Consider the following 15623-nt stretch of genomic DNA (forward strand, 5'->3'; position numbering starts at 1 on the left):
GTTGTATGTTTCATCAAGAAATGTCAGGTAAAGAAATGTGGTATAGCTGAGCACAGTGGCTCACACCTGTAATTCCAGCACTTTGGGAGGCTGAGGTGGACAGATTGCTTGAGCTCAGGAGTTCAAGACCAGCCTGGGCAACATGGTGAAACTCTTGTCTCTACAAAACATACAAAAATTAGCCGGGCATGGTGGCTCGCACCAGTAGTCTTAGCTACTTGGAAAGCTGAGATGGGAGGATTGCTTGAGCCCAGGACGGGGAGGTTGCAGTGAGTCAAGATTATACCACTGCACTATAGCCTGGACTGTCTCAAAAATATGTAAATAAAAATAAATTTTAAAATGTGACATAAATAGAACTAATTATTACAACACTTTATTGGATCATCCTGAGAAATCAATCACAGGATTAATATAAATTGAAACACAGTTTACATATTTTTAACTTTAGACTAAATATATATGACATATTGTACATATTTTAGGTTCACACTAAAGGATATGGGCATGAGATTATGCATGATAATAATATATAATTATTCTAAAGCATTTAGAAATCACTCTTCTTGAAATTCAAGGAAGCTGAAAAAAGGAAATGAATACCAGTAATATAATGTTTAAAAACCTTTAGTTACACCAACACAAGAAGTGATTGACTTAGCATTGGCACACAATTTCTTTTCTCCACTGGCTGAAATGCCTTCCCTAAGAACTGGAAGTCAAAGAAAGTTAAAGACAAGTGCTTTGGGTCACCAATGACTCAAAATCCTCTATATGTGCCCTTATATCTGTGAAGATTAATAGAGACAAATATCAATTATGCGTAAATCCTCATTCTAATTCTGTAACCAGTTCCTGAAAAATAATCTGTCATAAACTGTCTTACATTCTCTAATGTCTGCATATTCAAATATTTAGTGGTTATATTGTTAGAGTAGGTAGTTAGGCAACCAACAGGTGATGGTCAGGTGGCTGTTAAACTCTCTCTGTAAAACAATTATTGGTTGCTGCCAGTGCCAGGGAAAGACAGTCTCTAATAAATAGGAAACATCTGAATCTGGTGATCAGCAGTTTCCAGATAAGATCTCAGGAGTCGGGCGAGTGGACTCAAGCATGCGCACTGAGAAGCAAAATGGCAGCGTTTAACTGGTATAGGAATAGAACATTCCTCTAGGAACACTCAACTGCTAAGGGGAAAAGGCCTCCAATGAGCATGTATACAACTTGAGTAAACAGGCTGTGCATGTGGCCCCTCCCAAGTGCTGACAGGCCACGGCACGTGCAGACAGCCCACCCCAAGGGAAGAATCAGGGGAGAAGTACCACAACCCCAGAAGCATGCTAGTGTATAAAACTCCAATTCAGAGGTCAAATTGCACACTTGAATCTCTTAAGTTGGCCATTTTCCAGCTGTACTTTATTTCCTTTTGTTCCTGCTCTAAAACTTTCCTACCCTAAAACTTGCCTTTGTCTCTCCCTTTGCTTCATGCCCACAGTCAATTTCTTTCTTCTGAGAAGGCAAGAATTGAGGTTGCTACAGACCTGTATGGATTTGCTGCTGCTAACAATATCTTGATGAAACAATATTTGAAAAAAATATATATGTGTGAGCATTCCCTGCCCTTCCCCTCCATAAGAAGAACGCTTTAACTATGAAGTAATCTTGTAGAAGATAAACAAAATCTCAAGTTGTTCATGTCTGAGAAAGGTATATTTCTTCATTTCTGGACTAGATTAGCATAAATACAGCATTATTATAGAAAACAACAATTTGTAGCCTTCTATGAAAAAGACTGGATGACCATAAAATCCATTTTTATAACGAACCAATTGTGATTCTATAATTCTCTGAGGAGAGGTATACTACTAATGACATAATTAAAATGAAAGAGCAATATCAAATTACATGTTGGTTTCCTAAACTGAGTGTAGAGTGAAAATGCCTTATTAAAGAGCTTGGTGGTGTATCTACTGAAGCAGTATCAGTTCATTTAGTTGAAGGAAAGAGAAATAATTTTATTCTAATCTCCGATACAGCTGATGAAATACGTCAAATTGTAGTTTACATTTTATATTGAGCTTAAGATTTCTATTAAATACATGGCTAAAGGCTAAATTTATGGTCTTATATGAAGATCTGTTCATTTGTCAGCCACCAGAATAGAAGCTTCTCTCTGGAAATTCATCTGATTTATTTACTTTATTTTGCTTTTCTACTTGAAGGAAGAAACATAAGAAGTCCCTCTATTTTTTCTAACCACATAAGTAAGGAAATGATAAACTTAATTTATAGTAAGAATTCTAATGCTATTTATTGTATTGTCCAGTCACTTGCTTCTTAATGGCTAGGTTTTAGAAACTCTTGACATTTTCAATTACAGCAATTTAGCTAGCTGATTCATGTGGTCTTCATTTAGGAGCTTAAGAATCCAAAGATATAACTTGTTACAGGCAAATGATTCTCCTGAGTTTCCAAGACAGGATGTGTGAATGCCTCTGTGTAATTTTCATCTGATTCTGGACCTGCCAATAACTTACCTTCTTCCTCTTGTGTTGGAAAGAAGTGGTCCTGCACAGAAACCTTTTGTCTTTTGCTAGTGGAGCAACAGAGTGCTAGTTTCCTTTGAGTGAGACTAAACTTCACCCAAAGGGAGAATCATTGCATTATAAAAAATGGTAAAAGTCCCATGACTTCACATATCATTTTATGTTATCTCTCATTAACAAGAGTACTGCTGAGGCCTCAAACAATGCAGGAAAAATACCAATCAAATAAAAGTTTACCAACAATTTTTGCAGTGATAAACAACCAGTAAGTTACCAATTGTATATTATATCACTTACAATTCAAAAGTGTTGTTTAAGACTTAAAATAGTCCTGCCTATATATGTACTTATATGTATATGCCATATATACACACACACAATGTGTGTATGTGTACTTTAAATTATATTATTTATATATATTATAAATTCAATTCTATATAATTGAAATACTTTTAAGAGAATCAATTAAAAGCAGGTAAAAAATTCAAATATGTGTATATGCATACACACAACATATACACATACGTTTTATATTTAAGAGAATCAAAATAAGAACAAAAAATGAGAAAGGAAATCATCATAAACCTTGAACTTTTGACCAAAGAATCAACAAAAACTAAAAAATGTTCATTATGTGGTTTTTATATTTCCTGTCAAATGATATAAGAAGTAAACATTTCCATGTAAGAGCATGTGGTGTGTGTCATACCTTCTCATGGACTTTCTGTCCAGGTTCCATCCCTTCAAGATGTTCTGATTCTGTGGATCCCTCGCTTGATGCCATTTTTCTTTGTATATGAACATTTTGTTCACGCAAGGCAACAATCTGCAAAATAAAAGCACTATGCCTTTAAAGTCTAAATAGAGCATAAAATAAAAAAAGAAAATGAATTTACTTCAATGTGATTAAGAACTAATGAACACTAAAAAATAACCAGAAAGTGAACATTACATTTTTGAATTATTATTCAAAATATATGTTTAAATGTAGGTCACCATTTTGAATAATATTTATAAAACTTCATAACATCTCTGCCAAGAAGAGGTTAAAGCACTGTGAAATTTACTTAAGAAAATATTTTCTAGTTGGAAGTGCATCTAAATCAATGATGTATTTGTATTAATGTGCCATTAATTCAGAAATTTTTTTCTAAATTAATTTATAGGATGTAATAAAAATGTTTTTTGGTCTCTATTTTTAAAGTATACAAGGAACATAAATAAAAAGATTGAAGGTTGAAGACTATGAGCACAGCAATTTCACCTACATTGATAGCCCATCTGCAATGTAATATAAGCAGGTACATAGCTGGACTTAAAAAAATATTTTGTAATTCTGTCATGAACATGTATTAAATTTGTTTTATTATTATAATTTTAATGTCCATTATTTTACCAAATTTAATTAATTTGCAAACACAAATTCAGAAAGCAGTTAATTCTTACAAACTTTCAGCTCAATTTTAATGACATAATTATTTCAATTAAAAAACAAATTATTGGGTAGTTACAGCATAAATGATCATAGTAATATATAGAGTGAAAAATAGTGCTTCAGCCTTTTTAAAATGGCATTTTAAAATACATTTGCTATATATATGTATATATATACATCACTTTGAAAATAGTTTACATTATATTAATACTGTAACTTATTTATTTTATGGCATATTTTATTGTATTATCAACTCAGGTATTAGTCAATATTAGTTCTGGGAGAAATAAATGTACATAGTATTTAATGCACAATAAGATCTGAATAATATTAAACTTACATGTGGAAATTACAAGACCAACATGTCACAAGACAAATAATCATTAACTGAAAAAAACATGGTATCAAGGGGTTGGGTGTTTGCCCTGCTACCTGACACTACTTCAATGCCGTATCTACCACCATGTGTCCATGACATCAGCTGATCTTGCTATATAATCTCTGGTATTTGAGCATTTGGTATATCCTTTTCTAGTTATATGTTCTTCTCTCTCATATAACTGTAATCATCAAATAATTGGCTCCCTCACTCTTACTCTTGTCCATCTACAATCTATTATCCACAAAGCAGCCAGGTACATCTTTCAAACTTAAATTATATTGTGTAACCCCTCAGCTTTCTAAAAAAATTAATGTTTGGCCTGTCGCGGCAGCTCAGGCCTGTAATCCCAGCACTTTAGGAGGCCAAGGTGGCCAGATCACTTGAGGTCAGGAGTTCATGATCAGCCTGGCCAACTGGTGAAACTGGTCTCTACTAAAAATACAAAAATTAGCCAGGCATGGTGGTGGGCACCTATAATCCCGGCTACTCAGGAGGCTGAGCCAGAAGAATCCCTTGAACCTGGGAGGTAGAGATCACAGTGAGCTGAGATTGTGCCACTGTACTCCAGCCTGGGCAACAGAGCAAGACTCTGTCTTAAAATAAAATAAAATAAAATAAAATAAAATAATTTAATTTTTTTAAACTAATGTTTTCCCAGCTTATTTAGCCAAAATTTAAACTTCTTAACAAGGTCTATACTGTCCTATTTGAGCCCTTTGCTTCAGCAACACTGGCCTCCTTTCCATTCCTCAAACATACCTGTCTCTTACCTACACAGAACTGAAGAATCTGATGATCTTCCTGTCTAAAACATTATTCCTCAGCTATCACAGGGGACAGAATCCCATCTTTAAAAACAGCTGAGATACCACTCCTCAGAGTGAATGTGTCTTTTCATCGAACACGTTTTACAATATATCCCTATTTATTTTTGTGCATGTAGCACTCATTAAAGTTTATTATTCCATTTCTCCACTTCCTCATTTTGCTTATTTATTTAGCTAGCACAAGTCCTAATAATACCTCCTGAGAAAATAATTTTCAAAAGAATGCTTCATTGAAAACAGCATTTTCATATGAAGTAGCACATCAAGTTATTATGTGCAGGGTATTCACTAAAAATGTGTTGAATTAAATAATACATGGATATGGGAAAACAAAGATCTGAACCTAATTAATTCAAAAAATAACAAAAGATAAAGATTTGGAGGGTACACAAAACTTCAGAAACATTCTTTTCACATTAGTCAACGTGGAAATAGATTACATCAAAGGAATGACAAGAATAAAAAAAATAGCTCCTAGATATATTATTTTTATATTACACTCTTAACATGTTGCTTTTGGCATAAATATTATGTTACAATTGAGATATTATGAGATTTTATTAATCATAAAGTTTAAAATATTCAAGTATCATTTGTTGACATTCCACTAGAGACAACACCTATGACTAACAGAAATGCTAATACAAAGTACCAGGCCATTTAAAAATTATATGCTTTGTTCTATTATTAATCTATTCAGAAGTGAAGGGAGACATTTAAAAACTATTTCAAGAGCAAATATAACTCTCAGTTTATAGATCAGCTTACATTTGTTTAATAAACAAATGACTTTCAAATATGTCCTGGTGCCTGAAATAAAGCAGGCCATCTATAAAAGTTTATTGAATGAATAGTGAAAAGACGAATTAATGTCCCTATTAAAAATAATCAAGAAATCAAATTCATTCAAAAAAAAGTACAAATATAATTGAGCCACTATGATTTTTAAAATTCTAAACTTCAAGTTTGCTACAGTGTATACATGACAATTAGTTCCAAAAAAGACATATTTTTCAACCACTAACATGCTAACTTTGTTTTGTAAAAATGAATCAAGTCCAAAAACGTTGGCTCTTGATACAGAAGAATGAATATGACATATTCTATATTCTCTACCACTCTAATATGCTTTTTCCCCAATAATAAATTATCCTGGGTAGTTATGAAACCAAAGCTTCAGCACCTGATTTAATTGTGGGTGTTAATAAGCGGATTATTTCTGACACTGGGGAAAGGGGGGAAGTTAGTAGTTCCCTTTTAAAAATTCACCTTTTGGGGTTAAGCGTTTTCTTCAATCTGTTTTAAAGAGTGAAGAGTTCACCAATAAATCACTAGAGCCTAAGGTAGCACAGACTTCTTTAGGAAATTCTCTTAGCTGGTTTGAGAAGTGAACACAAGAGATGGCTAGGGCACCAGCTTGGGATAGTAAATAGAATGAAAAGCAGCTGATGGTCTCAAAATATTCCCTAGGCTCTCCCTAGAGGGAATGTTGTCAGAGGGAGGGCCCAAGCAATTTGCCTACAAGAAAGCTAACATAGATCTGGATGCCTCACTGCTAAACAACATGGCCTACTTGCTATCATTTAAATGTTCCCTCCAAAACTTATGTGGAAATGTAATTGCCTTTGTAATGGTATTAAGAGGTCAGACCTTTAACAAGTTTTTAGGGCCTGAGGGCTTTGCTCTCATAAATGGATTAAGGCTGTTATCTCTGGAGTGAGTTATTTATTACTGGTGTGGGTTCTGGATAAAAGGATGGAGTTTGCCCCTCATCCTCTCTCTGTATCATCTCACATGCTTTTATGCCCTTCCATCCTTCTGCTATGGGATAAGGCATCATAGAAGCTCATGCCAGTTGCCAGTGTCATGCCTTGGACTTCCCAGCCTCCAGAACTTTCAGAAATAAATTTATTTTCTTTAAAAATCATCCAGTCTGTGATATTCTGTTATAGCAACACAAAACAGACTAAGACACTACTCCAAATATGATTACATGTTGAGTAGGAGGAACCACTTATGTACAAGTCCTGTTGTTTACCCAGTTCTTATATAACTGTACTGAAAAACCCACTATGTACAAGCACTGTGCTAAACTAGTTTTATCTACAAAGGGGGTATGATTCATGTTTAACAAATGATCAGATTAAGATAAAGACAGATTAATGAGGAAAACTGCTGTGGTTTGAATATATGCCCTCCTCCAACCCCCAACATTTGTATATTGAAACCTAGGGCCCAATCTGATAGTTTTGAGAGGTGATGTCTCTAGGAGATGATAAACGGAATTAGTACCAATATAAAAGACCTCAAGGGTACTAGCTAAGTAAGCCTTTTGCCATTCATCTTCTGCCACGTGAGGACACATTGTTCAGGGTGCGATAATGGAAGTAGAAGGCAGTCCTTACCAGACACCAAATCTGCTGATGCCTTGATGTTGGACTTTCCTGTATCCAGAACTGTGATAAATATTTCCATTGTTTATAAATTATGCAGTCTCAGACATTTTGTCACAGCAGCACAAATGGACTAAGAAGTAAGAGTGAAATAAAACTTAACTCCATATCCTTATACTTCCTAATTTGTAACATTGCCTCAAATGGCTCCGCTTTTACATTTGCAGTCTACTAAATCAGGAGAAGTTAATAGCAGGCTGGGCTAGGAAGCATAAACATTTTATTTCCAAGGGCTGATACCCTTTCTGGAATCCTTTGTACATCATTAAGATTGGACGCCTCCCTGGACAGATTCATATGGAGGCAAAGTTTTGCATATATTTTCAGTGAGTTAGCAGCCCACTGAAAGCTCATGGAATGCTGTTCAAGATAAATATTTCTCAACTGTGTTTTCTGTTCAATCATCATTTATCAGGTGTCTGTTGACATTTGCTTTTAGGTATCCCTTCACATTTCTTTTGATAATAACATCTTATATTTTCATTGGAGACTTTCTTATTCTAATCCCACAGACTGTCAATTAAGGAACCAAGAGTCCATGGAAAATGGGTGGGCACATGATCCAAGCCAGGGAAATCAGAATATTATTACTTTACATGTTTCTGGCTGAGCTATGGGAAACTATTCTCTCTCTCTACTAAGGAAGGTAAACTGGTAGAATATCAATGGGGTACTCTTTTTCATTAATTCCTACACATGCAGAAAACACATGGAAGAGATGAGGCCCTAATAAATTGCTTCTGGTCCTGATTCTAGGCATCCTTAAATCATTCCTTGGCATTTTAGTAATATGAGCCAAGCCCCAAATTTCCCCTTTTGTGCCCAAACTCATTTGGAATGGTTTTCTGTCACTTGCAACTAAAAGTGACTTGCAAATGCATCAGGAAACATGGAAGACAATACAAAGCATGCAATATCTAAGTGAGGATTTTAGAGACTGACTAAGAATTTACCAGACAAACATGACAGAAGATTTTTTAGGTGTATAGAAGATCACAGGCATTTTGTGTTTCTACTACTTTGTGTTCCTAGCACTGTAAGTTGTTAAATATTCCTGTGGCAAAAAGTACCTGGAAAAAGTTGGAGGAAGGATGGGATTAGCAAAATGAAAGTGCTTCAACTAAATCTCGGGCATCTGTGTGCTTTTTCTCTCTGGCTTATTGCTTTGTCTTGATCCTTATTTGTGTTTTCTGGTTGCTCATAAGCTTATAACAGCCTGACCCATTCCTTCTAGGCACTCTCAAACACGTCATATTTTCTATTGGGAGAACCTGCTCTGGATGGTTACGTGGGTTCTTTTCTATTTCTTAAGTGTCTCAACTGGTTTGAGAAATAAAGGGAAAGAGCACAAGAGAGAGAAATGTAAAGCTGGGTGTCTGGGGGAGACATCACATGTCGGCAGGATCCGTGATGTTTCCTGAGCCTTAAAACCAGCAAGTTTTTATTAGTGATTTTCAAAAGGGGAGGGAGTGCACAAATAGGGTGTGGGTCACAGAGATCACATACTTCACAAGGTAATAAAATATCACAAAGCAAGTGGAGGCAGGGCGAGATCACAGGACCATAGGATGGGGCGAAATTAAAATTGCTAATGAAGTTTCGGGCATGCATTGTCATTGATGACATCTTATCAGGAAACAGGATTTGAGAGCAGACAACCTGTCTGACCAAAATTTATTAGGCAGGAATTTTCCTTATCCTAATAAGCCTGGGAGCGCTACAGGAGACCAGGGCTTATTTCATCCCTTCGGCTTCGACCATAAAAGATGGCTGGCCTTAAGGGGGCCGTCTGTAAACCTACCCTCAGGGCGCATTCTCATTCTCCGGGATGTTCCTTGATGAGAAAAAGAATTCAGCGATATTTCTCCTATTTGCTTTTGAAAAAGGAGAAATATGGCTCTGTTCTGTCTGGCTAACCGGTGGCCAGAAGTCTTATCTCTGGTGTTCCCTGAACATTGCTGTTATCCTGTCCTTTTTTCAAGATGCCCAGATTTCATATTGTTCAAACACACATGCTCTACAATTTATGCAGTTGATGCAATCATCACAGGGTCTGAGGCGACATTTATCCTCCTCAGTTTACGAAGAAGATGACGGGATTAAGAGATTAAAGTAAAGACAGGCATAGGAAATCACAAGGTTATTGACTGGGGAAGTGATAAGTGTCCATGAAATCTTCACAATTTATGTTCAGAGATTGCAGTAAAGACAGCTGTAAGAAATTATAAAAGTATTAATTTGGGGAACTAATAAATATCCATGAAATCTTCACAATTTATGTTCTTCTTCCGTGGCTTCATCCAGTCCCTCTGTACAGGGTCCCTGACTTCCTAACAGTTTTCAAGCCAGTCTTCTAGGTTTCATTCATATCCTCGCCTCTGACAGGTTGATTTTGGCTCTGACAAGCTCTGACCCCACACAATAAACAACCGTAGTCTTGGTGGCTGGGCCTCCAGTCTGCAAAATTCCTTAGCCCTCATTTTTTTTTTCTACCAGCTTGAACACTACCATGTCTTGCAACAGACCCTCTTCTAGCTCCTTGCCTGTGAACAACTGTTTTTCTTTGATATCTTGGAAAGATTCACTTATTTTAAAAATATTCATTCAGCACTGACGATATACCAAGTATTAGGAAACTATAATCGGGGGAAAAAGGCAGAAATCCTTCCTAATGGAAATTGTACTCTCATTGGGGAAAATAAATTATAAACAAAAATAAGCAGAGCATATTTTTAAATGCTGATAACAGAAAAGGGAAAATCAAACCAAGTGAAGGATGCTGTGAGGTATAATTTAATTACAAATTAGGTGATTTCTGAGTATGGACTTGAGGACAAGAGGGAACAAGCAATGTGGATATCTGGGAGAAGAACATTCTAGAAAATGTAAATAATTATTAAAAAACAAATATTGAGATTTATTACACTATTTCATGAAGTTCTTTAAATGATGTAAAATGTCCTCCCTAAAAGAGAGGTAAAAAATCAGTGCAAGTTGATGCCCTGAAAACTTAAGGAAATATGTTATCATGAAGAAAATGTGATTTGTTAGAAAATAACAAAGACTATTAAATATCTTTATATTCCAAAATTTTAGGATTTCTTGAAGGTTTAAGAAATATTAATACATTTATTCAACAAATATTCATTTGATCACTGTTCTAAGTATCACAAAATACTGAGGAAAATGCAGACAGTTTCCTTCCCTTGTGGAGGTTACTTCCAGTTAAAGAGGCAAAAAAAAAAAAAAAAAAAAAAAAAGGAAGCAGTAAAACTACAATAACAAAAATAACAATTATTTATTGAGCTCTTATAATGTGCCAGAAACTGTGCTAAGCACATTATATAAATTTGCTTCTTTTCATAAACTTTGCATCTATATTAACTTTTCTTTCCAGGTTTGAGATTTCTTGGAATCAGATGCTGAGACTATTATACTTAATGGCAACAACCACAATTGCTTTTGCACCACCTAACAGTAATCAGGTGCAAGTAGTTTGAGAGGTGATTCCTGGAAGTAAAACATTCCTTAAATATGCTTGAAAGGCTGAAGATGAGTCCTGGCCCATGTAATTGTTGCTGGTTGTAAGATCTTGTACAAGCTATTTAACCTCAAGTTCAGGTTCTTCTTATATCAAATGGAGGGCAAATAATATCTACTTTACATTATATTTGTTTGTAAAATACTTAGTCAAATTGGATGTACATTAACCACTATTAATGACAATAACAATAATGAATTGTCTTCCACTTGCTTCTTCAATTTTATCTTTCTATTCATATCGCATGCTCTAGTTTACTGAAAGGATTGCATCACACATATAAAAAGTGCCATCTTGGCTGTGAGATTTTATATTCACCTGGGTTACCTTTCCTCCTTTTTAACTGCCTCTTAGTCACTTAGTCTTTTACATCTTTCAGCTGAATTCGGGGACAATGTCTTCCCAAGGAGTTACAGAATTCCTTAGTATTCTCCAGTAACTCATGTCATGCAAGTGATTACTCTATCACAACTGGATGTTAGTTTTCTCACCAACCATTTTGACACAGTGCCTTGAGACTAGAAACTGTTTCCAATTCATCACTTATTCTTAGGACACTGACTGACAAACAGGAGGCACTCTAGAAATATCTGTAGAATGTCAAATGATGACAGGCTACATGAATGAAAAAAAAGCCTATGAGGAGTTGGAAAAATTGACAGAAAGGTACACAGGATGTATACATGGAGAAGAAAATTAGTTATCCACATAGAGGACTATGTAAACTTGAAGGCCTTCCAAATATTCATATTATAGGCTTCAAGGTTAAAAAGGATTCTGGGAAGAGTTCACTGGGGAAATAAAAGAATGGGAAATACTGCAATGGCTTTGTAGGAAAGTCACTGTCTAGAGAGAGGAGGCAGATAAAGTAGAAGGCATAAGCAACCGTAAAGGAGGGTAGCAGTAGGATTATGGAAGGGCAGTTTAATGAAAGTCATCAAGAGATGTTTTGTAAATTCAGAGTAATAGGCAATTTCGTTGTGTCTTAAAATATAATATTAAAATGTATTTGCAAGTATATTGCAGCTTAGGTAATATGATTCACTGCATTGAAGCACATTGTGTATTTGCTTTAGATTTAGAATGAATCGGTGTTTGTGGACAGAAAAATGGAATTCTAAGGGTATCTAAGACACTAATTTCTGCCAATAGAATTCTCCAATGAAAAAGGAAAATAAATGCAAATTGATTTAGTTTTCACTTCATTTTCATTTCTTTATCTTTCTGAAATATTAATATACATGAAGAAATGGGAGTTGAGAAATTAAATTTCTAATTAAGAACTTCTACCTATATAATAGCTATGTCTTGAATATTTATTACATGCCCCATATGATATAAAGCAATTTACATACATTACCTCATTTAGTCTTTCCAGTAACTTTGTAAATTTGGTATTTTTATTTTTATTTTACAAATGAGGCAACTAACATAGAGGAAATATGTAATATACTTAAAGTCATACAGAAAAAGACACAACAGAGAGATTTCTGAATCAGGTCTGATTCCTTCAAAACGTTTTAAAAATATTATGCTGTAATGCCTTTTGTTAATCAATGAAATGATTCGTTGCATACACAATTTAAACATTTATCAAGGTCAGGACTATAAGTCTGTGATCTGATTGCAGGGAGATTTTCCTGCCCTGCATTGGCAAACAATTTAGAAGATGTCTTCAAAAACATTTAAAATGTATCTTCATTTATTCCTCAAAATAAAAAAGTCATGGTTTTTACCTTACTGATTATTTTTATTTATAACTCTTATATAGCATAGGCACTTAAACTTATCCTGAAAAAAATTTAACTACTTTTTAAAATAAACTACATCTACATAAAATCTTTCATAGTATTTCTACAGGGATTTTCATTCTCATGTTTTTAAATTAATATTTGTCTCTACTTATTTAACAACTTCCAGATAGTGCCAACATCTAATTAACAAAGATTCTTTTCATCTATTTTTATCCCAAATTCAATTAACAATTCCAAGGGTGACACTTACCAAAGTCTCACTACACCAACACATAATTTACTTCCACACAGATGCTTATTCTACTTCTAGCTGAATTCCATGCTTAGATTACAATGAAGTTGCAACACACACACAAACAACAACAACAAAGAAACCGGTAAAAGAGTAGGGATTTACAATTTACACTTAAGCAACTCTTCAGTCACAATAGTTTGCATTTGTGTTGCTATATATTAATTGGGAAACCATAAAGGTTGAAACATTTATTTAAGCAGAATTAAGAACCCCAAGCCAGTAACTATTTCCTTTTCTAGCTCTGCATTTGGAAATAAGATTTATAAGCATCACTGAAGCATGTTAAAACCAATGGAGAGCAACTTCATGTAGTCTGTGCAGTTTGATCAGCTTGCATGTAACATTCAATTTAAATGGTTTTCATTAACCATGGGCAGATTTTGAAAGCTTGTGAAATCGAACTGTTCCAGTGAATAATCTAATTGCTTTGAGGTGAGTATCAGAGGTTTGCATTGTGAGAACTTATCTTGGTTCAGGTAAAAAAAAAAAAAAAAAAAAAAGCTTCATAAGAATTTTTACATACAATACTTCTACTCAGTCAACTAATATTTACTGGACAAATAAGAATATTCTATATTTCTTTATTTTAAACTTCCCACCCCAAATTTGGCTGACTAGTACTCCCAATTCCTGTATAGATCAATTACCTAAGAGCTAAAATTTAAATGCACATTACCAGTAAGTTTCTGGTGACCTTTTAATTGAACATACATCATATGAAAAGTACATAAATTTGGCTATTTCTGAATTTTACATCTAAACTAGTCTTTCTTATATCTAAATACACATGGAATTCAAGCTCAGTTTCTAATGACTAAAAAAATCCTCTTAAAATTAATATTTAAAGATTTTTTAAAAAGAACCCTTCCTAAAACAATAACTGGAATGCAAAATTATTATTTTTAGTTTTAAGTTTAAAACATAATGATTCCAATAGCAAAAAAAAAAAAAAAAAAAAAATCAAATGTGTTCTTAGGTAGAATTTTTTTTTAATTTTCTTTCAGGAGATGTTTATGCTATCCATTTAACTTAGAATTATAATATATAACAATGTTAATTTTGACAATAGCTATACTTTGTCATTGTTATTAACGTAATTCTAATGAAAATTACAACTTTGTACTAATGCATCTCTTCTATTTGTCTACTCAGTATTTCAGTCAATACATTTTCTGATGCTTGATAATGCATCTTTTATTTTGACCACCTACATAGTTACCTAATAATTAAAATGACAATAAAATAAAATACCAGCATATTCACTACAGGCATGTAAAAGGCTACAGAATATACAAAACAACTTATATTCATCAGAAGAATTAGTAGACATTGTTAAGGCACAACACTGCTATTTTACTAGGTTAGCAACTCAGAGTAGCATAATATGGAAGAATAATAACAAAAATAGCCAAGGAAGCTGTTAACACAGGAAAGTGAAAGAATTAATCTAGAGAATGAAAGCAAACACCAATTTCTAAACAGTTTTTCAAATGTGTTAGTGGTAGGAAAACACATTCTTAACCACTTATGTGTATCACTGCATGAAAACAAGACTCAATTTAGAATATATATAAGCAAATAAATAAATAAGGAAGGGTAGAGAGTATTCATTAAGGTAAACAACACTGAGAAGTGCACTACCAAGGATAAAGAAACTGCAATAATTCAGTGTTGTGCTGAGAGTATTGGCAGTAATTGCGTCAAAAGTTTTGAGTTTCATAAAGAAAATATGGCAAAATCTCCATCATCAAGGAAGATGCTATTGCTAATAACTTCTCAGCTCCTTGAAGAAGACAGAAAAATCCTGTTCAAAAAGAGAAATAGGTGTCTCACAGTGAAAATAGCAAACAGAATTTACTGAAGGTATTGATTATTATAAAGTACTTCTTTGTACAGAATGGAGGCTCTCTTGATTCATACTCGTTCCTCACAATCACTCCCACTGGGCTCTTTGCCCTCTAAAGTCAGAGGTATCAAAATCTGCGAACTTGGTTTGGCTTCAGCTAAGGGCATAAATGACAACTGACTGCAGTAATTAATTATCCCCCCAATTACAATAAAAAGCAAAAGCAAAATTAAAGATACTGAGTTAGGCTGAGAAGAAAGTGAATGCAAACTAAATAATCCAATGTGTCCGTACATGATGATTTCACAAAGCAGGAAACATGCTCGGTGAATGAGAGAATTTGTTTTCAAGTCTCAATAAATATTCATTTTAAATAAAATGAAATGTTAATATATGACTAAAAGTTTATATTTCATTTACTTTATGTACACTAAGAAGTATAAAAATACTTTGAGCAAACACTGTTAATAGTATTAAATTTAAAAAGATAAATCTACACTATTCTAATCATGTCTTTGTCTTTTGTTTATTCAAGTGTATTCCA

At 34.0% G+C, this 15623-nt stretch overlaps 1 protein-coding gene across 30 annotated transcripts in view; it reads right to left on the reverse strand.

Moving 5' to 3' along the window:
* PPFIA2 (PTPRF interacting protein alpha 2) overlaps positions 1 to 15623 on the reverse strand; it is a 515275-nt gene that overhangs the window by 153396 nt on the left and 346256 nt on the right. For all 30 annotated transcript variants that reach the window (XM_065524620.2, XM_074007496.1, XM_074007492.1 and 27 more), the window contains one exon: positions 3256 to 3372. In XM_065524620.2, coding sequence (XP_065380692.1) covers positions 3256 to 3372 — 117 coding nt within the window. The remainder of the gene's footprint in view (positions 1 to 3255; positions 3373 to 15623) is intronic.

Source organism: Macaca fascicularis, chromosome 11 (genome assembly GCF_037993035.2).
Source record: "Macaca fascicularis isolate 582-1 chromosome 11, T2T-MFA8v1.1".
NCBI classification, from domain to species: Eukaryota; Metazoa; Chordata; class Mammalia; order Primates; family Cercopithecidae; genus Macaca; species Macaca fascicularis.